The following is a 24,456-nucleotide window of genomic DNA, read 5'->3' as shown; positions in this document are numbered from 1 at the left end:
GTGTATACCTAATGTTTTAGGCAGTTTATTTCTTTTTAAAATATTAAATCTTCATTAAGCTTCTCTAGATTTCCAAAGCTGAAACAATTAAAAAAAAAAAAAAGAATTCTTCAAAAGCCACATGGTAATCAGAACCTAATATTAATGCTGATATAATACAAAATATGATCCCAGCAGAGGAACATTCAGAGATTCTTAAAAATTACCATGTAATAAGTTATACATTTTTTCAATCTTAAAACTATAATTAATTACACTTGTTTTATTAATAAAATTGGTCCCTATTTTATGTGCCATGCAGGCTCTGTACAAAGTATTTAGAATGTAAAGATTTATGTAAGAATTTATAATGAATTACTTTAAAATATTTCACTCAAATGCAGTGAAAATCTGGTATGTTGTGTGGTTTTAATGGGAACCACTGAATTTTATTTAGTGTTTACCCAAAGATGTTGTAAACTTCTAATCACAGCAATATTGCTATTGAGTGTCAATAAGCTTCAAGGCCTCAGCTTTCCAGTCTGTCACTTAAAACAGGTCAGACTTCACTAGATAATTTTTAAATGAAATTCTGAATTTCTTTTTCTACTAGGAGTGGTTACTCTTAGTCTACCATTAATATTTGCCAGTAATTAAAAAGTAAATTATGTAAACTGTTTTATAAAGAAAGGCTATTAAACACAGGTGGGGTAACATTGTGGGACATGGGGTTTAGTTAAAGGAAGCAGTAACTTTTAGTGGTTGCTTGGGTTTGGAGTCTAACACCGAGTTAGAGTCCTGGCTCCATCACTTACTGGTCTGCGATTCTGGACAAGTTACTTAACTTCTCTAGTTCCTAGTTTCCATGCTTGAAAGTGGAGATAACAGCAGTATCATTTCAGAGAGTTATTATGAGGGCTAAATGATAAAACACAGAAACTGTTAGCTCATTTACTTAAGCCATGGACACAGTTTTACAGCTGTATTTACCTAAAATAACAACGCATTCTTACAGAAACTTTAGTTCAGGACGAAGTCACTGAACTTCTTCAGTAACAAAGAATGGCACTTCTTACGTAAGCACTGAAACACTTATTTGCCTTTTTATGCATTTTGCATTTTAAACGTAGCCTTACAACTTTCCGTATAACTTTCATTTTTTTATTATTTTATATTATTTTATATTACATTTACTTCCAAGAGGCTACAACTACGTTGAATCCTCCTGTTTCCATTATCTTGAGGCAAGGTGTAGAGTCCAGCTTGGCATTGCCCAAAACATTTAGGTGTTAGCTCCTCTGCAAGTCATTAAGTCACTGAATCCTAAGGGGCAGCTTCATCTATTTTTGAAATTTTCAGGAACTCTGGTGTTCCCATTAGTAAAAGGGCTCTGCTACCACAAGACAAACTACTTGGGTTTGAAAGAAGTAAGATACCAACATTTGTCTTTTATTTTACCCTTAGGGACCCTCTCAGACATTTCCTCTTGTTATTTCACTTGCTTTACTCTCACAGGCTCACTAGCTGACCCTGCTCCAGGCAGCTTCACAGGGGCATTGTAAGGGCAGCATAGCTCAGTAGGCTAAACAGGTGTTACAGTGTTTGACATCATACAAATAAAAGTTGTCTTGATACTCAAGGGTATGCTTTTAATCTTGGCTCTGTTACTAACTTTCAAAGAAACTGGCCAAGTTCTTGAACTTATTTCTCTGCACTTCATTAGCAAATTAGGATTTATTTTTTAACTTCCCATAACTCAAAAGGAGACAGAGAATAATAAAAAAAAAAGGAGTCACAAACCATTCTATTTCCCACCTGATCACTGGCACCCCTTAGATCATCTCCCCTTCTATCCCCTAATAAAATACTTAAACTAAATTTGAATTTTCTCCAAATTTAACAATCTAATAGCAATCCCTAGGCCACAGAATTTTTTCCACTATAAAATAAGGTCATCTGATGAGGTGATCATCAAGATCCCTCCAGCTCTAAAATTGTACAAGTTTTGATATTTGTCTGCCAAAGGCAGCACTTAACCAATATTCCTAATAGTCGTTTGTATTTATTTCTTAACTTAGGCTTCTAGGTTAAAAGTGCAACTAACTGATTCCAAACGTACACAGTTGAATCTCTTGCTGTTTAAAAAACTTAACCTTAATATAAATCAGTTTACTGTTACCCGATAGCTAAACATTTATAAAGTATGGCTCATCTTGCTATTAACTGAATTCAGTAAGGTTCCTGAATGTATTATAAACTACATGTTTTAGATTCATACTTACCAAATTCCTTTAAAATAAGTAATTTAAAAGTACTAAACTTATTTTAATAGAGCAGAAAGAAAACAGATTAAGTGAACAAACTAGCTTTTAAAATCCAAATGAAAAGGAAGAAAGAAACCAGATTGTTAATGAAGACCCAGAATAGGAGAAAAAAGATACATACATTCAAACTAAAACATATAAAACCAAACTAAGTACAGGGGTCAGAGAGTTTTTTAACTCTTCTGTTTACAAGTAAAAGGTATTATTTAAAATTTCTCCAAATACTCCTGTGTGACAATTTTTGCAACTCAGACTGTCCACGTCACATCAGAAGTAGATTGTGTCAAAGTTAAATTTTTTCTTACCTAATTTCTCTAGTTTTCATATTAAAAAGATAACAGTAACTGAATTAGTGGTTTGCTGCACTTTGTTTTGGGACTTTTACGTAATTTATGTAAATGTGTAAACGAGGGCTCCACATACTTGACGTGGGGCACCCGTCATGAGTGAGGTAGCACAGACACATGCCTCCATTCAGAAAGCTCTACGGTCAGAAATGCGCTGGCAGATCATCCTGTCTATTGATGACAAAAGGTATGGGATGCGGTGAAATAAAGTGACTAATTACACATTTTAAAACATGCTTTAAAGAGGGCCTTACAAGGCTTTTGTTCTAGGTGCTATTTGTTCAGGCTTTCCTTATCTTCACTAGTAAGCTCAATTACTTTTAAATCCAGAAGGCTTGGGTTCCAATCTTATCACAGGTCCTTAGAAGCTGTGACTCCTCAAGGATACTCAGTTTTCCTCATCAGTATAATGATGGAAAGGTTATCTACTCATCAGCTAGCTTGTAAAGATTAAATGTAACAGGTGAAAATGTTTCTAAAGTGTAACTTGCCAAACTGATATTAGTAATAAGACTTTATACTTCGAAGGTAATTTAGCACCTTTAGCAGGGAAATAACATACTTATCAGGGATTATCTTCATGATCTATATGATGGGCTAGTTAGTAGAAAAAGCATGAACTTTGAAGCCAAAAAGACCTGAGTCCAAATCCAGGCTTTGTAACTGTAGCTTGGTTTCTTTGGGCTAAGTCAATTTCTCAGAGCCTAAGATTCCTATCTTGTAAAGTAGAGATATAGTATGTACTTCATTAGAATTAATGCATGTGAAAATGTGAACAGTGCCTAGCTTCATTAATCAATCAATTCCTCAAATATTTATTTAGTGTCTACCATTACAGATAGTCTGCTAGGTAATGGAAGTTCATAGAAATAAACCCCACATTTTATTGGGAGTGCCAGTCAACAAACAAACTATCACATTTCATTGGGATAAGTGTCAGGATAGAAATGTAAAGCTAAGTAGATACTCAATAAACTTTCTTTCTTGTCCCTTATTCACCTCCAAATGTTCTTTCAAATATTATAGTGCCTATAATATCTAGGCACTTCATTTGCTAACTCTAGCTCTCCTCCTCCTTAATTGGTTCTTAAAATCCCTCCTCCTCCATGGATTTTCTCCTAATTAACATAGGAAATTTTAATTAGCCTTACTCTTGTTAACAAAACATATGCTTCCTCTGGTGCTAGACTAAATGCAGGAGTCTGATCAGTACAGATTCTTACATTTTCAATCTTTATTAGGAAGTATATCACTTTGGAAAATATGATCACGTTCCTCAGAAAAACTTTTGCTTAAATGTTAGTTAAATAGTTCATGAATTAACTACACCATAGAATTATATTATTTTAGAGTTACAAAGAACTTAATCTACTTTTTTTTGTCTTCCAGGTGAGGGCACTGAAGCCCTGAGGAGTATCTGACTCAGGGTTGCTCAAGGAGATGCAGAGTTAGGACTGTAAAGCCAATCTTTTGAGTTCTTCACTCAACTCTTTACTTGTTTGCTCATTCCTCGCTCAACACATATTTACTGAGGGAGGTCTACCATGTACCAGATGCTGTTCTAGGAACTGGGAATACAATGGTGAACTATTAGGTATTCACTAGAGATGAAAAGATGAAGGCTTTCTAGGAAGAAAGTACCTATACAAGGTAGAGGATATGGGAATACACATAGAATTCATACAGTTTTGGTACGTATAAATTTCAGTGAGAGGTCTGCTTGAAAAGGTGAAGCACTTTGGCTAAAATGAAGTATCTGAATCACCTAGAAATTTCAATTAATTATGTCATTACTCTCTCTGAAGAGTATATAAAGTTAGATATAAATTATTATGTAACATAACTAGAATGGATAAATTTAGTGGATTAAGTTGAGGGTTAAAATTTATTTTCCAAGTTTTTAGAGAAAACTCTCATTTTATATTTTACATAATTCCGTTAATCAATGATCAAAATAGTACATATTTGAAATGAGATCATTACTATGGAAATTGTAGTCTTTATAATCTGTTAAGAATTTGACCATCATATCACTTTGGATCTACTTTTCAGTATAGCCTCTCAAATTAAATTTCTCAAGTTCACAGCAGCTGAAACTTCACTCACCCAGCTCTGCCAACTAGTAGAGCTTCAGCTTCCCTAGAGCTACCTAAGAGTAAACTTCCCTAGAGCTAAGTTTACAAGTCTTCTCATAAAACTGCCTCAAGCAGAATGCCACATATGAAACCCATTCCATCACTGGATGTGTCATCTCTGAGATGATAGAAGTATTTAGCACCCTGCTCTACATATTTTCTTTATGTGTGTGGACATTCTTCAGGTTGATTCTAACATTTTCTAGTCCTTAAATGATCCCTTGCTTCCACTGTTCTAGAGTCTATGTCCAAAATGTGGCCAAAGGTTAAGACCATTTTGAGCATGTACTCATCCTGATCTTGATTCTCACTTTGGAAAACAATCAATAATCCCAAAGAGGGATAACAAAGAACTGGGGCTGGGTTCACATAATCTAAGAACGTGCACTGTGGTCATTTATGGCGCTGAGAGGCATGTGCTATATTGCAAAGGCTTTGGAGACAGGGGGGCCTAGGTCTGGATCTAGGTTTCACCAGTTAGTGGTTACAAAGCTGCAGTCAGGGCTCTCCGTGCAACTAAACATATTTATAATGTATAATGTATGTACAGTGTAACATAATTATAGTGTATATAAAATGCTTAACAAAGTACCTAAAATACAGTAGGAGACACTCAATAAGAGGGTGTCATTAGGACTTCCCTGGTGGCACAGTGGTTAAGTATCTGCTTGCCAAGGCAGGGGACACGGGTTCGAGCCCTGGTCCGGGAAGATCCCACGTGCCGTGGAGCAACTAAGCCCGCGTGCCACAACTACAGAGCCTGAGCTCTAGAGCCCATGAGACACAACTACTGAGCCTGCATCCTGCAACTACTGAAGCCCGTGTGCCTAGAGCCTGTGCTCCGTGACAAGAGAAGCCACCGCAGCGAGGAGCCTGCACACCACAACGAAGAAAGCCCGTGCACAGCAACGAAGACCCAACACAGCCAAAAATAAATAAATATGTTAAATATATATATATATTAAAAAAAAAAAGAGGGTGTCATTAATACTTATTATGTTCCATAAAGACATCCATCAGCCTCTAGATTTAACCCCGATTTTAAATCACCCTTGCAGCAAACGTTTTTTTGTGTGTGTATTTGGCAAAACTTATTCAGGTTCTTCACACTTTCCTGCTTACACCTAACCTAAAATAATTTCAGAAAACAATGACACTTTTATAGATTTTAAAACAGACATCTGAAATTTCATTTAATTTCTTTACTCACAAGTTAAAATAGGTATAAAGAACGTAATTTATGGTGTAGTGTAAATATTGATGGTTTAGAATGAAAATGTTACATCACTCCTATAAAAATTCACTAGAATCTAAGTAAAATGGGAATGGTACCAGTATCATCAATTTAAAAACTGCATGAACAAGTTCTTCCTTAATAGTTAGAAATCTTATATAGTTTCCTTTTCTCCTTGATTGTATTTCCATTCCAATTCTCCACAGAATTTTATCCTAAATACTGATACATTTATGCTTGAAAATCTTTTACTTATAGCCCAATCACACTTCTCTGTAACAAAAATGTGTATGTAAGCTAAAAATTTAATTTTATTACCTATGACCTTAAGGCTTTAAATGTTAAAATTTCTTCTGGATTGAATAATTATTATTAGTACAAAACTGATCAAAACACAAATATATTACAAACATTTATAGTAAAAACTTTACTGGAAATGCATTTCTTAATGTGATGGGTGAGTGCTGATGATGGCATCTTCTACTACATGCAAGGCTGTTTACAACTGACTCTTAGATTAAGTTATTTCCCCCATTTATCTCTGCAGAACTCATTGCCAGAATTAAATTCCAGAAGGAAAACAAAAGGAAGTTTAAGTAATCTCATCTAGAGAGCACACTGCTGTTATTCACTAACCCTTCCTTCATCACAGTTATTTTCAAGGGATCTAACTAAAAGGCAGAAATGGTCTCTGGCTATTTACATAAGACAAGGCATCTGAAAGTAGTTAATGCTGTTCTTAGAAATTCTGGAATTCCTTTAATGTTCTCTGACATATATTTAATTCTGTACCATTATTATCAAAATAATCTTAACTTCCAAGGTCTTCAGTTCTAATGGCAGGATATTTTTTTAAAAATCCTAACTTTTAACATATATATTATACATTTCCTATTTAGAGTATCTTTAAATATACTTTTCAATCATTCTCTGTAAGCCTGAAATAAGACTTAATTTTCTACTTCCAGTTCAATTAGGCAAAGGGTACAGACTAGTATCTTTAAGGATGTAGAAATTTGACTCCAAAAATTCATCCTAATATTAAATGACATATTTCTTTACACAACTTCAACAACTCAACTGAATAAACATCTACCAAATATTTATTATATAGAAAACATGCTAGACACTTGTATGGGATTCAAAAATGTCCTCAAGGATTTTATCATCCTCGGCAGTGTTTCTCAAAGTGTGGTCCCAGGGATAACTTATATCAGGGTCCCTCAGGAGGCAGAGACTTTAACAAATGCAGGTTTCTGGGTACTAGGTAAGATTGACTAAACCAAAAACTCTGAGGGTGGGCTGAAAATCGACATTTTCATCTGTCCTAGATAATTATGATGGACACTGAAATCTGAGAAGCAATGTTCTGAGAAAAGAAATACTGGTTAAATGATCAGTTGAAGAGATGCTTATGGTAAGGTAGCAAAATTGGCCAGTAGGGGTATGGGCTAGGTGAAAAGCAAGGAGGGACCTGGCAGGACTACGAGGTGAGGCAGGCAAGAGACTAGACTCTTAGAATCAACAAAGTCTGAGAGGTGGTATCTTGCAGGCAGAGTTGAGACTCTAGGAAGTCAGAATCTGAGCAAGTAATGTGAACTGGGAGGTCACTCTGCTTTAAGGTAGAAGGGGGTCTTTGCTTGCTGGTGGGTGGGTGTTAGCAAAAGTCAAAAAGACGTCAGGTGGGTCTTACTTGAGGCCTTTAGAGAAACCAATTTCTCTAAAAGGGTGTAGGAAAAAGTGTCTTACCTCTTAACTTCAGAGTGAATGATTTTTAAATATTTCATGTTACAGATCCAAAGAAAGTAAAGTAACCTCAGTTTTTTATTTAAAAAAAATCCTCTCAGCACGGAAATAAAATCATCCAAGAGAAATAGCTCGTTCTTTTGCTGGTTGCCTTTTATAAAAAAAGAAAAAAGTGTTCCAAAATGATTAACTACAACCAGCACAGCAGGAAACAACTAATAGAATCTGCACGTACAATAGGGTAGTCCCCCCAAAAAGAGTAATAATCTTCTGTGACGTGCATGAAATCAAAGCTTAGATAAAGCTTTAATTTGGCTTGGGTTTAAAGTCTCAACTCTTGGCTCTATATGCCAATTTTTGGAAGCAGAGTAAAGGCAACTGGTCTGTGCATCAATGAAAAACTGACATGCAAAGATGCCCATGTTTTCCACTGGTCACCTGCTATGCCGTATGTATTAAACACATATCTATAGTAACAGTACCACACACCTATCTCCCCTCCTTGACTGTGAGCATCTTGAGGGCTAGTCTTTTAGATGTCTATGTGTTCCTAGTGCTTAGTGCTGTGCTGGCACATGGAAGGTGCCCAATGAATATTATCTGAATAAATGAAAAATAAAGACTTCATCTTTTTTTTTCTTTTTTGAATTTTATTTATTTTTTATACAGCAGGTTCAAGACTTGATCAATCTTAACCCATTGATACTTTAGGTCAAGGTTACATATCAGAAAGCCTGTTCTCTGAACAGGTGCTACTTTTTCTGAAGAAACTTTAATTAATTAATTAATTAATTTTTAATGGACTGCGAAGACTTTTATTTTTATTTATTTTTAACTTTTTATTTTATATTGGAATATAGCCGATTACCAATGTTGTGATAGTTTCAGGTGCAGAGCAAAGCGACTCAGCCATACATATACATGTATCCATGAAGAAACTTTAAATTATACTTGGTAGTTTTAACAATCTCTCTCTCTCTCTCTCTTTCATTTTACATATTGAGAATTGAAGCCTGCAGGAATTGGCAAACTATGGTCAGCAGGCCAAATCCTGCCCATTGTCTGTTTTTGTAAATAAAGTCTTACAGTCATGCCCATTCATTTATGTATTGACTATAGCTGTTTATGTGCTACAATGGTGGATTGACAACTACAACTGTATGGCCCACAAGTCCAAAAATATTTACTGTCTGGCCATTTGCAAAAAAGCTGTCCAAACCCTGCTTTAGAGTATTAAAGTGGTATCAACACCTAGCACATAGCAGGCACACATATATTTAAGTGCATTAGTACACTACTTATTAAAAAAATGAAAACTGAATTCCCATTATGGGAAAGTCACTGACTCAGCACTGCAGGAAATATAAAGATGAAGATGCCTACGGCAGCCACTGTCTTCAAAAGGGAGTTTATCATCATATGGGATGTTTTATTGGGATAAAATATAAGACAGGATTGCAGGAACCTATGAGAAGTTTTTGAGGCTCAAAGGATAAGGATTACATCCAGTTGGGGGGAAGGGATAGGCTCCACTGTAGACACTGATAAACAATAATCTTCTCAAAAGAATGGAGAGAACATACAGAAGGCTCATATGGAGGCCGACCACGTAAAGCAGGGTGGTGAGGGAGAAGTGAAGGATGGCTCTAAGGTCATATGCCTTGCTTACAAGAAGAATGACAGTGCCAATAACAAGGAATGACTGTCAACATTTATTGACTGTTTACTAGATGTCAGGTCTATCAGCAGTCCATTTAATCCTCATTTAAAACAACACACACAGAAACACACACTAGGAACAAATGGATGTGGTGTGATGAGATCTAAACATGTTGAGTTTAAGATTTAATGAGATGTGTAAGTGAAGATACATGCAAACTAACATTTGAAGTCTGGGAGAAAGGTTGAAAATATCTCTAGATTTGGGAGTCATTTGTACAGAGATAACAGTTGATGACATCTTAAATAAAGTAGCCCCTGAAGCTTCATATTCTTCCAATACTAATTTATGTCAAAAGAAATGTAAACTAACATGATTGGGTATCTGCCCCCTTGTGGTTAGTGGTGAGTGACCTGTTGGGAGCATAGCTAATATTGAACTTAGAGAACTTCCCAGAAGTATAAGAAATCATTTGGCTGAAAGAAGCCATTATTTTTCAAAAAGTAATACGTAAGTCAACTGCCAGCCACACAGAACTTGTTTTTAAAAACAGATTTCCTCCTTTTATTGATACTAAGAAAAGTAATTTCTAGGATTAAAACAACAAAAACTCTTACATTCATTGAGTCAACTCAGTAAGATGTTGACCTAAATGCTGCAACTTGTAATACATGAATAATACATATTTACTGAGACTGATTTGCTATGTGCCCGGCACCATACTAAGTAGCTGACATGCATTATCTGGAAGCAATCTTCACAACAGTGCAATACCTTTGTCTTGATCCCCTCTTTCAGATGGGAAAACAGAAACTTAGTAACTTTCCAAGGTCTGCATCAAATTTATAACATTATTTCAAATTTATAGAAAATCTACTTTGATGTAGGTTTTTGGATAAGAGCAAAAAGGTTATTTTGGAACATCTCATAATTTGTGTTAGGTTTGAGAAGTAGTGATTTAATAAATTTAGTATTTGTAATGGTAAAACTTTTGGTCTACAAAGTCTAACCTGGAACCTCTTAAAGTAAAATAAGGTCTACTTCTCCACAGATTATGTATTCTGGAAGGAGTTACTATTTCCTGTTGGAATGCGATATAATCTTACTGTGAAGGGAGCTTAGTAATAAGGGATTAGTATAGAAAGGCCATTCGTTTTGAAAATAGCGTTCGAGAAAATGATGCCACTTCTACTTGAAACTCAATGTGCCCTAAGCCTCTCCAGGCCTTACCTCCATCTCTCAGAAGACAGATTCATGCCAGGTACCCCAGTCACCTTTACTTCATGTCTGTTTTCTCTGCTACAACAGAACTGTACCCTACTCATTCTTGTATAAATCCCAATTTTTATTTATATGCCTAGGAGAGTAAATGTGCTTAATTAATGGCTTTTGAGTAAATCTGGAAAGAACCATCCCACAATAGCTTAAATCACATCTTTATCAAAATCAGGATCTTATATAAACATCAAAGCAGCAAAGTAAACATAAAAAATAGAAAATGTATCTGAATTTCTTCATGAAAAATAAATGATTCTATTAATAAGTAAAATATAGGTCTAAAATTCAATAGATTTGAAAAATTACAATTAAATGGACAGTATCAAAGCTGGGAGTATTCTAACTTGTCAGTAATAACTTAAGTTAGGAGCAATACAATGGCTGACTCTGATGGTGCCTGGTGTTACCAACATAGGCTTTTCTGCCTCAAAACACTCACTTACTTTCTGAGAACAGAAAGCTGGTGAGAAATGATGTGGCAAGAGGGTACCTTACATGAATTCTCCTCCACTGGGAATGTAAGCTCCACAGAGACAGGAACGGTTTTGCTTGCTGCTATCAGCCTAATGTCTTGAACAACACCTGGACCACAATGGGTACTAAGTGTTTGCTGAATGAATGAATGGATTTACTTAAGAAGACATATTTACTTTTATAAGAAGATACAAATTCAAACCCTGTGTATTCTGGAAAGAAAACTCTGAAATAGATCAGCAACAAATTCTTTAGAGTTAGACATACATTCTATGATCAACTAAACCTAAAAATAAAAGTTGTATATGGCAAAGCTAAAGCCTGGGAAACATTTAAGATTGCTCTAGCTGATCAGGTATATCATGGGACAATTGTCATAAACTCTTCAAGAATGGAAAACACAACCACTGGAAATTGGCAATACCAAGTATTTGGTAAAAAGACTCCACTCTGAATTTACTGGAATGCTATAAATCATATGATACATTTAAAATCAGAAAGCCACAAGGAAAATACATGGTTCTACCTTCTAAGTACTTTTCAGGAAATAATAAAATCCTCCTTATCTTAAATTAGAAGCCCACATTTTATAACCTATAATAATCTTACTTAGATGTTCTCTGAATGTACTTCCCTTTAATGATATAACTGTGATTAAGCACACAATCAAATGTGAATGCTCATCTTAGCCTATCTATGAATGTACTATCTGGTGAACACTGGTTAAAAAATCTTTAATTAATAAAAATCTATTTCTAAATGTATCTCCATAGTATCTACTTGCATTATTCATGATTAGAAAATCCTAATAAAACTAGGAAGTTTTGTAGAAATTAGGATAACTATACCTTAAGGCTGACTAAACAGTCAGAAATATAAGGATGTACCTTACTCCAACTTAGGTCCACCTTCATGATAAAAGCTACCTCAATTGGAGTTTCTAACATTATTATTGCCTTAAAGTGATAATATCACTAGTCAAAGTTAAATAGGGTGGCAATTTTTAAATACAAAATTCTTAGATCTTGGTTGTAAACTTCTGCTTCCTCTTCTTTGATGGTATTTTCATATATCACTGAGTTCAAGTAAACAACTCAAATGGGGAAATCTGGAAGACATGTTTTCTACATAGATAAGGTAAAGTCAGAGTACTTTTCATGTCACTAAGTTTGGCTCAGGTTTAGTAACAAAACAGCCTATTCTAGGTATTCCTTAAAGTCAATACCACTTATCTTTTACTTTATTAATCTATCATTCCCTCCCCTTTGGGGATTAAGAAGGTTAACCCAAGGCCCAACCAAAGTCCTTTTTGGGTTCCGAAACAAGGAAAGTCATAAAATAAGAGAAAGTAAAGGACCTTAAAGGGACATGAAGCCCAGAGAAGTTGAGTGTCTAGAATTAGGTCATCTGATCTCACTGCAGTACGCTCCTTTAACCTTTTTTTTTTGGTGAAGGTTTATCCTCTTTGGTTCTTTGTTAAATAAAACCTACCAGTCTTATTAGTATCTTCCTGTGTTCTGGTCTTTCTATGTTCTCATTTCCTTCTATGCAACTGCCCAAAACAGTTTTACCAAATGCTCCCCTCTGGGTCACGTCATGCTGCATGCATTTCTGTCACTCTCCTAGAAAACCCTGTCTCCTAGGACAAGCTGAGATCGCCATTCCCTTTCCCTCTTCGTAGATTTACAGTACATATTTCCAAGTCAAAAATGAATGCTATCTGGGCCTATGCAGTCTGCCCTATATTATAAACTTTAAAATATTCTGTATCCTACATTTACCTTTTATCACATACAACTTTGGTTTCCTTGAATTTTAGAAGATGTTTTTTAAGAATCCATTTATCTTCTGTAGTAGTAACAGTAATAGTAGAAATAATAAAAGCATGCACTTACCATGTGCTAAATAATCATCTTAATCTCTCATGATAATCTGATTATCATCACCTCCAGTTTAGAGATGAGGAAACGAAGGCAAGTTAGGCTATGTAATTTACTCAAGTTAACATAACTGGAAGCAGGCACAGCTGGGATTCAAACCCAGCTCTGCTTTCACAGCCTGGATGCTCACATCTCTAAGCTCTACTAGCAGATGAGACCAATCCTATCTAGTCTGAACTGGATCCAGTAGTTTTGTTAATGAAACGATGGAAGACAGGGAAAGCATCACAGATATTAAAGATCAGGGTTTTGCAATTCAATGTAATGACACATAACTGCAGACACTGAAGGGACTCTCAGAGATCTTTTTAGTGTAGCCTCCTTCATCATTCCATTAATGAAGGAACAGGGAGCCCAGTGATATTAAAACTCTCAAATCACATAGTTTCTTAGAACCTGGCTTTCTTCACATTTCTATGTAGAGTTCTTTTCACTGTGATATATACAATGGTCAGTTCATCACAGGAATTTTTTATTTCCAAAAGCAAAAACTTGAACTTTGGAACTCTGTTGTACAGAATATTTCTTGAAATAAGTTAAAATGGGATTTAAAAATCTTTCAGTTGCACACGATGTTACTTTAAAATATTCTAACCAGGGTGATTTTTCAATTGAATTTATCCTGTATTATGATAAGTGTGATTATTTAAAAATTTTAATTTGAAGGTCATTTTGAAAAGCCTAGGCTTTGTTGATTGCCAGATAATTAGCATAATAACTAGCCACTTAAGCTAAGCAAGCTACTTAATTATATTACAGAATTAGAAAACATTTAAAGAAATGGAGAGGGAAGCAATTTTACCTTACTAAATTTTGCTGCATATTTTCTGCCTTCATTAAAATTCGGACCCCAGTCTGAGAGTGAATGTAGGCTTTCAACCTGAAATAAAAATGTCATATTAAAGGAAGCAAAACTGATTTTTAGTGTATTTTAAAACTGTGCCTATGGAAACTAAGCATCTATGAGTAGTTATTAATAATACTTAAAATTTATCTATCCAAGCACAGAAACGGTGTTAAAGATATTTTTCAACCAAGGATCTGTTTTAAAAATTACCTTTCTTCTCTCTGTACAGATTAATCTTGCTAATTTATTTATTTTTAAAACATGTATCCAATTTGGTGGCAGGTATTTTGTCTTATTGTTAAATATATGACCAGCAATAACAATTAGATTATTGGTAATAAGAGGAAAAGAAACTCAACTCTGGTAGTGGTCCCAGAGACACCGCTTGATATGTGACATGGATTTGTTTGAGTCTGGGCACCACTTTCTATGAAAAGTAGAAGATGAAATTTAACTAGAACTGAATCAGACACTTCAGAATCCACTCTGTTTCAAATTTTAACCAAAACAAGTATTCATAACCTAAGCAGGTATCAGCCGGTGAAAAGAAATTCCTGCTCAGAAACACGAATAATTCACATATTAATAGTTTCCTTTTTTGAGTGCTGCTTACTATGTGCTAGACTCTGTACTAGAACTGTATATATGTAATTTTTTACAAGCTTCGTAACAACTCTATCTAGTAAACATCATCGTTCTCATTTTACTGATGGAAAAAATTAAGGTGCGGAAGTAAGTTGGTTCCTGATCACATAGCTAATAAGGGACAGAATTAGCTATTCTAACCCAGATATTCATAACTGAATCTTTCCACTATGCTATGTTAACCATTTTTGTCCATGGTGTGTTTCTGGACAGGAGGCAGAGTGTGTATTACTCAGTTTTATGAAGACTTGGCTGAAATAGGATTTCCTGTCTTTAACTACTTGGAAACTCAATTTTCAGAGTTTTTAGTTCAACTGTGAAAGGCAGTTTAGTTTAAGGGGTAAGAGTACAGACTCTGACTCCAGACCACCTGGATTTGAATCCTAGCTTCCCTACTTATTAGCCATATGAAGTCACTTAACCACTTTAAGGCTCAGTTTCCCCATCTGTAAAATAGATATAACGGCAATAATCTACCTTAAAGGGTTATTGTGAGGATTAAATGAATTAATACATTTATTATTATAAGCTTCAAAGAGTAGTATCTGGAATGCAGCAAACAATGTTAAGTACTGCTGTTATTACTATAACCAAAATCCTTACCCAGAGCATCATCTCTGACTGACAAAGCCTTGAGTACACACCAAGGAAATGGGACAGAAAGTAAACAGTACAGAAACATTATACTCTAATAAAGACATGGCTTTATTTAATAAATATGCATATAGTAAATACCTCAACATTTTTAATAATTTCAGAAAGTTACAAGATTTTTGAAACATACCTTTGACGAATTACAGGATCAGACTTTTCAGGATCAATGTAAGGTCTTAGGATTTCATTAATAGTTTTATCATCTGGTACTCTTCCCAACAAAAACAAAAACAAAACTTATTACTTATAATTTTCTATTAAAGGTGTTAATTTAGAATTACTAAATATTGTGGCTTTAAAAAAATAACTGAACACGGACCTTTTATTTTAGTCTTGGCAAAATATAATATCCTTTTAAGCAAAAATTACTTAGGAAAAAAGCTCAAAAACACTTCTTGGACACATTTAACAAGTCTTAAAAATAATATTTTGAGAAGTTCCCTATAAATCAATTATAAAAATACAAAGCCTCATTTAACACACTCCTGTTTTCAAAGATGAAAAGAAAGATATCACAGTGAAGTAGATTTGAAAGTTGCAGAAATCAAAAGTCTGAAAAAAAGGTTTCAGATGATGCTAGTTTCAGTGCATGTTCAAATTTATTTATTCTAAATCATAAGACCAGGTTAAAAAATTGATACTACTCTCCCTGGAAACAAAGCATTTTAGGTTTACCAAATTTCCTGTATGTATGTATGCATATTGTTTTATACTATAAAGCTGTAGAAACAAAATTAAGACACTGTTTTGAACTAGCGATTTTCCTTAATCATTTATACATATTCATATACACTACCGTGCTACATACCCCACCTGTAAAATATGAGTCCTTTCCCTGTCTTTAGTCTGGTATGCAACCTTAAATAAGAAAGTTCTTCCCTAAAATCCATATGACAATTACAAAGAGAGGACATTTATGCATAATGTGAATATATGCTAAAGATATTATTTAAAAAGCAACTTAAAATTTTCCTAACCCAAGGAATCAAATAGTATATCACCATTCAAATTTTTAAATGACATTTGAAATGTTTATAATATGAAAAAAGTAGGATAAAAAACTGTTATGCAAATTACTTCCAATTATGAATACACATATATACATGTCTAAAATCATGTATTTTCTGAGAACACACTATGATGTTAATAGCAGCAATTTTATCATAGAATTTTGGCTTATTTTTCATTTCCTATATAACCATCTTGCTTAAGATTCTTCCTCTTGATTCAGCCCTCTTGATTCTCCCTGCATCGCTCTCCTTAACATCTGTCCCCATGCTGAAGTAAACACCATCATGATTTCTGTGCTAATCATTTCCCTTAGAGCTCTACCACCACTAAAAGTATTCCTAAAAAGTATACTTTCATTTTTTTCATATTTACATACGAAAATCATACTCTGCATTCTTCCTTAACTTGTTTTTCTCATTCAACATTATGTTTGAGATTCATCCACGTTGATATGTGTAGATGTAGTTCATTCATTTTCAGTGGTGTGTAGCATTGCATTGTATGAATATACCACACTTAGTTATCCAGTCTACTATTGACATCACGTTTAAGTTAACAATTTATTTCAAATATGGAGACAAAATGAAAACAAGTGAGTTCTTAAAAGACAGTTGTGATACTATACCTTTTTTCTACATACACAGCTTGACTCTGAGGAAACTGGAGCTTCACATGCCAACAAAACTGTCGTTTTCTAAGACAGAAAATAATCATGTGGAGATCAAGGCAGACAATAAAAGTCTGAACAAAAAACTGATTTCTTGAATTTTTGTTTTCAGATAATAATTCTAAAAGTATTCTTAGAATTTAACGTATTTTTTTCTACTAAAAAGTATTTTCTCTTTTCTAGGATTTTAGAGGCTATTTTTTTTTTTTTTTTTTTTTTGCGGTACGTGGGCCTCTCACTGTTGTGGCCTCTCCTGTCCGCTCCACAGCATGTGGGATCTTCCCGGACCGGGGCACGAACCCGCGTCCCCTGCATGGGCAGGCGGACCCTCAACCACTGCGCCACCAGGGAAGCCCTAGAGGCTATGCTTTTTAAACAATATACTTGCAAGAGGTTTTAAGAGGAAAAAACATTAGGCAGAGCAGTTCGAAATTCCAAGGACTTCGCATTCTTAAATTAGAAGGCAATTTCTCATAGTTCAGGGGCTTCTGAGATCACTTTGCTACTGCTTGAAGTTTACAAATAAATTTCCTCGTGACTAAAAATAATGAGCTGATGTCTCTGCCTGACTAGTCTGGAAATTAGGTGAATGAAGTATTGTCTGGTTGAGACCAGCTGGCTGCAGATACACTTCTGAGCCAAGAGTACTTGCATTCAGTAGCAAAACAGGAGACAAGTTGGTTGCTAAGCAGAATGCACTCTGAGTTAGTCCCTTCGCTTTCAGTCTAAACTTTGGTTTGATAACAGGATCAACAGTAATAATTCACTAAATGTGTGATTTTAGAAAAATAGCCATATGCTCTATTTAACATATCTAAATGTGGTGACACTAGACACCATTCCTTTTTAAAAAAATTTAATGCTCAAAATAGTCAATCCATTACAGAAATTTAAATGTCTTCATTACATGATCGTTTTGCACATTCTCCTTACTTAGAAGAAATTTCTAACAACCCACTGGCAAGTTAATTGCCAGCTGTATGTCCAAGCAATGGCTAGCATCTCCTATAAAACTATCCCTTAGCAGCACGAGCCCAAAATCTAAAATAATTTTCTTTTAATACAATCTAGCAGAGTATCTCCCACCAAACATTTATATGATTTAAGCAAATTTTTGTCTGAGGACAACTAGCATAAAATCAAGTAAAAATCCTTCTATTAGGGTAAAATCACAGATTTGGTTAATAACAAGACAGTTTTGAGCACTAGTTAGAGAAAAATATGCTTGATTACGCTTATGTTGATAGTGCCACTTATCACACAAGAAACAAGCATGTTAAGTTTAATATTTTTTTGGATAGAATAAAGTTGTAAAGCACCCCTTACTAATTTAAAGGTCAGATGTCTAAAATCTCAGAGGAAAAAACTTAAAAAAAAAAATCTGAATGCAAACCACAAAGTTACTGGTTTTAAACAAAGAAGCCTTCTAAAATGAAACACCTTGCAATATTTGTTATCTGTGACACAGGCATCGCGTAGTATCACTATCAAGAGGCTGAGAGATACCACATTTCTCTCTTACTATGAAATAAACTGATTTTTTAATCTTAATGCACAATATGGTTTCTTTCTAAATAAATTTGATAAGTTACATGGGGAAGAAAAAAGTTGACCAACTTGTCATCTTGTGGAACTGTAAATCATACTCAGTTACCCCAACCATTGCTTGAGTAATTTCAAGAACCATTCACCTTTCTTAACATTCAGTAGACCCTAAATACCTTCAGAAAGTACTTAACATTCCAAAAACAAAGAGAGAAAAGTCCTTGAAAATAATTTTATTTGCTGTAGTTAGTTGTGGTTATAAGGAAATCATTCATTACTTTTATTATATATACATTGCTAAATTATGACTATTATAAAAATCTTTCTATATTTGGCCTCAGTTCAAATATGAACAAATCTGAAAAGTACATTTAGTTTTAAAAAAATGTGATGTTGCAATATTTCAAAAACAAAAAGAGAATAAAAACATTTAATGTAACCATAATCAGATTTAACCAACTTGTATATTGCCATATTTATATGCTTGAGATACTTTTCTTCTAAGAAATATAAGATTATAAATATGGTTGATGAGTCTTTTTACTGTTCCTTGATCCAATTCTCTTCTCATCATCAGAGGTAACTACCATCCTGAGGTTGGGTGTTTATTTTTGTCATCCATGATTTTATATATATATATATATATATATATATATATATATATATATACACACATACACATATATATACATATCTATAAATAATACAGTATTTTGTGTGATATCAACATTTATTTCAGTGTTATACTCTAAATATCTTATGCTTTGCTTTTCATTTACATTATGCTTTGGAGATTTATGAATACACACGTAAATTAGTTCATTAATTTTAACTGCTACATTGTATTCCATTGCATGAAGAATGCTAAAATCTATTTATCTACTCTTTACTGATAGACATTTATGATTGCTTCCGATTTTTTACCATTTGTTCTTTTTCTTCCATATTAAATCACAGTAAAGAAAAAAATAAAAGAATATCCTCAGGGATGGGACCATCATTTACCTTTAACTGGTGCCCAGAACTAAAAGTTAACTTAACTGAAAAACTGCCTGTACTTTTTTACTCTATGGTAGTATAAGAGGCATCTGAGAACAGTAATGCAGAGTATAAGATTTAAGAGTGGACAAAGAGGTTGAAGGGTGTTGTATAAACAATTCCTGAAATGAGTGAGTTAATTATCTCTAAAGTAGTTCTTTAGTTTTCCTGAAATTGATTTGGTCCTGACACAGGCAACTAAATCTCTTCCTGCGCCTGAAAGAATTGAGTTTGTTTCTCATTTTTCATAAGTATATATAGTGATATATGTCCCACTTAAAAAAATACACATGCATCAAAATTCCAACAATATTACTTATGAGGGGAACTCTGAGTCCCCCTCTTTTTTGCTTATAAGTTTTCTGAAAGGACAGATTTTGTAAAGGAAAAAATTAAAGAATGCTTCGGTGAGTATCTTTAGGCATATACATAACTGTTGCTGTATTTTGGATTATTTTCTAAAGATAGATTCCAAGAAATAGAATCATTAGGATAAGGCTGGGTTTCTCAACTTCAGCAGTGCTGACATTTTGGACCAGATAATTCTATTATGGTTTGAGGGGTGGAGGTACATTGTCTTGTGCATTGCAAGATGCTTAGCAGCATCCCAGGCCTCTAACCATGAGATGCCACTAGCAACACTCACTCCCTTAGCTGTGACAACCAAAAATGCTCCCAAATATTGCAAATGTCCTCCGGGAGGCAAAATCACTATTTTTGAGAACAACTGGGACAGAGGTTTAAACATTTATTATTGTTCTTAATGCATTAGGACTACTATTCCCTAAATTCAATAAAATGCTTTCAACTATAATAATGTCATTGTGTCCTTGTCGTATTTATCAACGTTCTCAAGAATAGAAATATGGTACCCAGAATATTCTCAGTCACTTAGGCACTCCAAGGCACTATGTTTAGAGTTTGATAATAGACTGGTGAAGTAATGGTGGTAATCATTAAACCTAATGTTCCCTTCTGGACAGCCTGATAAAGTAACAGAAAAACTGACCCCTTCTCTCTGAGTGCCACGAAACTGAAGTAACTATTCATGCACAGGAAAGCCTTTTCTCCTCCTCCCCCAAATATCAACAAACACACACACACACACACACACACACACACACACACACATTCTCTCTCTCACACACACATACCCCATGCATTTTCAACGGGGGCAGCATCACCCAAAAAAGGCTGAAAACTGGTTCTTAGGAGGGTAAAAAAAATCGTAGATAGTATAATGGTTTGTGGCCCTTTAGAGGGCGCCTGTACATAAACAGATATATAGAGTATAACTGTGGTATCAAAATATCGGGGGGGGGGCGCAATTTGAGGGAAAATGTTTAAAAAGCCTCCTTGGGAGGCAATAATGAAAAAAAAGTTGAGAAATACTTATATGTGTAAGTATTAAATGACGAAAATAAATATTTTTTATACTTGATTTTAGTGAGTTAATATAGGACACTTATTTAACAACTCTTGCTTACTAGAAACTATTAAGGATCATTTTCTCCCACAGTTTCAAGAAAGTAATATGTGGATGAAGACACAAATTTGGGGGGGAAGTACTATACCTATATACTCAATTATTCTTCTGACTTCATGACTTTATATTTATAAGTATGAAGGATATGCCCCAAGCTTTTAACTACGGTTATTTCTTAACATTGTGAAAGGACTTAATTCTTACTTTATGTGTCTGTATTAAATAAATTGTTGACATAATGACTAGTAGTTTTTATAATCAGAAAAATCAAATATGTTTTCATGGGGAAGTGCAGGATGGTAGTCACAGAAAGGGCAGGAATAATTTTAATATTCTTTTTAAACTTAAAAACATTTTATTATTAGAAGTGTTATTTTAAGGTGTTCCCTTTTTATCTCAGAAATTATTATCCAACAGAACTATCAAATGATTACTTATCTAATTATTTGACAGCTTCAAAGCTATCTTCCTCAAGAAATATGCTACGACTAAGAGTTACACATGGAGGCTGACTTCTAAGAACTAAGATTTCTAATACAAAGTTTAAATAAGCATGAATATTTTTGTTCCTAAAAAAAAAAAAAATCACCAATTCCCATTCCATTCCATCACTGATTAACCAACATTTACTCAAAAAACACTTCTAAGGGCTCGCTAGGCATTAGGGATGCAAAGAGACTGAGGGGATGAGCCCAAAGCAGACCTCTTTTTAGGGCAGTGAGTCAACCACCAACCCACTGCGTTTTTCTTCCAAATCACTGTGAGAAGCTTATAGAGTTTCACATAAAAGAACCCTGTTCTTTATTGACACTGTACACAGAAAGGATATCCAATATACTGTAATGCCCAGAGGTAGGAGAGGGCAGAGATTAAGTGGACTCTGTCTGAAACCTATTCTTAACAAAATTTATTACTTCATGTGATCTTGAGCAAGAGACACATCTCTGTGCCTCAGGGTTCTCACAGTAAAATGGGGAGAACAGTATTTATATCATAGGATTAAATGAGTACATACACGTCAAGAGCTCAGAACACAGTAATCAAAAATGCTAGTTACTATTTTTACCATTGTTATAATTTTACATTCAGTTTAATGTCCTGTGAGTTATGAAGCTCAGAACAGAAATACTGATGGGGCCTTTAGCTTAGAATATTGCGCCATGAATTTATAACCAAACTCTACTTACATGGAATTCAGTGTTTATGAAACTGGACATGTGGGCTAATGCCAGATTATAAAGGGCTCTGAATGTTCTGCCAAACAATATGGATTTCATTCTGTGGTTAGTGCACTACCAACAAAGGTTTTTAAAGAAGAGGGAAATGAGGGGCTTACAAGGAGATCTCTCATCCTACTATTTAACTCTAATAACTGTTTCTAGAGTATATTCAGGACATTAACTTTTTAGCCCTTGTTTGTAGTTATTAAGGAAAGTATTTCCTACTACTTTTGAGAAGTTCACTGACATAGTGCAGTTTAAATATGCCTGAAATTTTTACTTATGATTTTTAAACACAGGTGACTCCACGAGGTAAGCTAAAGCTAGATTTTCCACAAGTCTGATCTTCAGAATACTATACCACTTATTAAGTTAGAAAAGCCTACAGGTTATGAAGACTACCAGTAGATCCTTTTACCAGAGAGCCCTAGCAAGTAGCAATAACAATAGTCATCCCCTGGTATCCTGGGGGAATTGGTTCAGTCCTTCTCCACACTCCACTGCACAGATACTAAAATTGAAGATGCTCAAGTCCTTTATATAAAATGGTGTAGTATTTGCATATAACCTACACACACCCTTACATATACTTTATCTAAAAAAGTTTTTTTATTTAAAAAATATTTGATTAATTAATTAATATAGGCTGTGCTATGTGGGATCTTTTAGCTGTGGCATGCAGACTTCTTAGTTGCGGCATGCGAACTCCTAGTTGCAGCATGCATGCGGGATCTAGTTCCCCAACCAGGGATCGAACCCAGGCGCCCTGCACTGGGAGTGCGGAGTCTTACCCACTCGACCACCAGGGAAGTCCCCTCACATATACTTTAAATCATCTCTAGATTGCTTATAATACCTAATACAACATAAATGCTATGTAAACAGTTGCTGGTGTGCAGCAAATTCAAGTTTTGCTTTTTGGAACCTTCTGGAGATTTTTTCCCCCCAAATATTTTCAATCTGTGGTTGACTGAATCTGTAGATGCAGAACCTGCAGATACAGAGGGCTGACTAGTTTATTAAGTGCCTTTTGAATGTCATGCATTGTTCTAAATGTTTTATATGTGTTAATGTATTTCATTCTTGTAATTCTGTGGGATAAGTGCTATTATTTACAGGTGAGAACACTAAGGTAGAGAGAAGTAAGTCACTCCTCCAACACGATTATTCAGCTGGAAGGTGGCAGAGCTGGGATTTGAACCCAGGCAGCACATTAACTCCAGAGTCTATGCTCCAATCTAGTATACTATTATGAACTTTCCAGAAATGAACTTTCCAGAAATGAAAAGAAATGAAAGTTCATTTCATTATGAAATGAAAGTACTGGTAATTCAAATGGATCTCAATTATATTTTATTTTAAATATTTGCCTCCATATTTTAAAATCACTTTTAAGAGTTATAGTGGACATTTTGTCTCCTTGGCAACCCTTATCACCATCCTCGTTCCTAATCCATAACCATATTTTGATGAATGGATCCCATCCCTACCTCCAGGACTATACACTTAACTGTCTGGCTTAAGAAAATCACATCGTATGTCCTCCTGGACACAATGGTTCAGGATTGGGCAGATGACCTAGGCGGTCCACTCATGGTGAATTTCAGGTTTCCTGTTCAGTTATGCTGGGAAAGAAGCATTCCTAAATATTTACCTAAACTGTTACAAGGATTCAGCTGACACCATAGAAGATACAATGGAGAATCAGCAATAAACTGGTTCCTTCAAGATACAATTGAGTCATTGTACCTATTCACCCTGAAGTCCATCCAACCTCAGAACATTCAGTTATGAGAGCCAATAATACACCCTATTTATAGCTCAAACCGGTTTGAACTGAATATTTTATTTCATGAAAAATAAAGCATCCTAACTTTGATACAAGGGATTAAATTTTTCTTTCTAGATGTCATCTTGCATTTCTAAGCAACGGAAAAGATAGACTAATCTGTATATTGTCAACTGTTATAAAATTTGGACACAGCAAATAATACCTGATGGAATTTCAGGAAAAAGGCATTTTGTTCCACTATGGGTTACGAAATCTTATTTTAACTTAAAGCAGAAGGAAAATCTACAAAAATGTGAAACCCTTCAAGAAAAAACAAATGTACAAAATATCTACATAATTCTTCACTCATAGGCATTTTATCTTTTTGAAATGTATTTCAAGATCAAAATTTAAAGTTTCAAACATAAACGTAACTATACTTCATAAAAATAATC

General features: G+C 34.5%; 1 protein-coding gene across 1 annotated transcript in view; it reads right to left on the bottom strand.

Moving 5' to 3' along the window:
• The window catches only part of ZNHIT6 (zinc finger HIT-type containing 6), a 54,414-nt gene that overhangs the window by 6,571 nt on the left and 23,387 nt on the right, over positions 1–24,456 (bottom strand). The window contains exons 6-8 of the mRNA XM_029230253.1: positions 16,900–16,968; positions 15,394–15,474; positions 13,920–13,997 (exon numbers count right to left, since the gene is read on the bottom strand). Of these exons, the coding sequence (XP_029086086.1) occupies positions 13,920–13,997; positions 15,394–15,474; positions 16,900–16,968 (228 nt within the window). The remainder of the gene's footprint in view (positions 1–13,919; positions 13,998–15,393; positions 15,475–16,899; positions 16,969–24,456) is intronic.

Source organism: Monodon monoceros, unplaced genomic scaffold (genome assembly GCF_005190385.1).
Source record: "Monodon monoceros isolate NGI ecotype Baffin Bay Population unplaced genomic scaffold, NGI_Narwhal_1 Super_Scaffold_18, whole genome shotgun sequence".
NCBI lineage: Eukaryota > Metazoa > Chordata > Mammalia > Artiodactyla > Monodontidae > Monodon > Monodon monoceros.
Note: the sequence above shows the minus strand (reverse complement) of the source record. Positions and strands in the feature narration are given on the sequence as shown.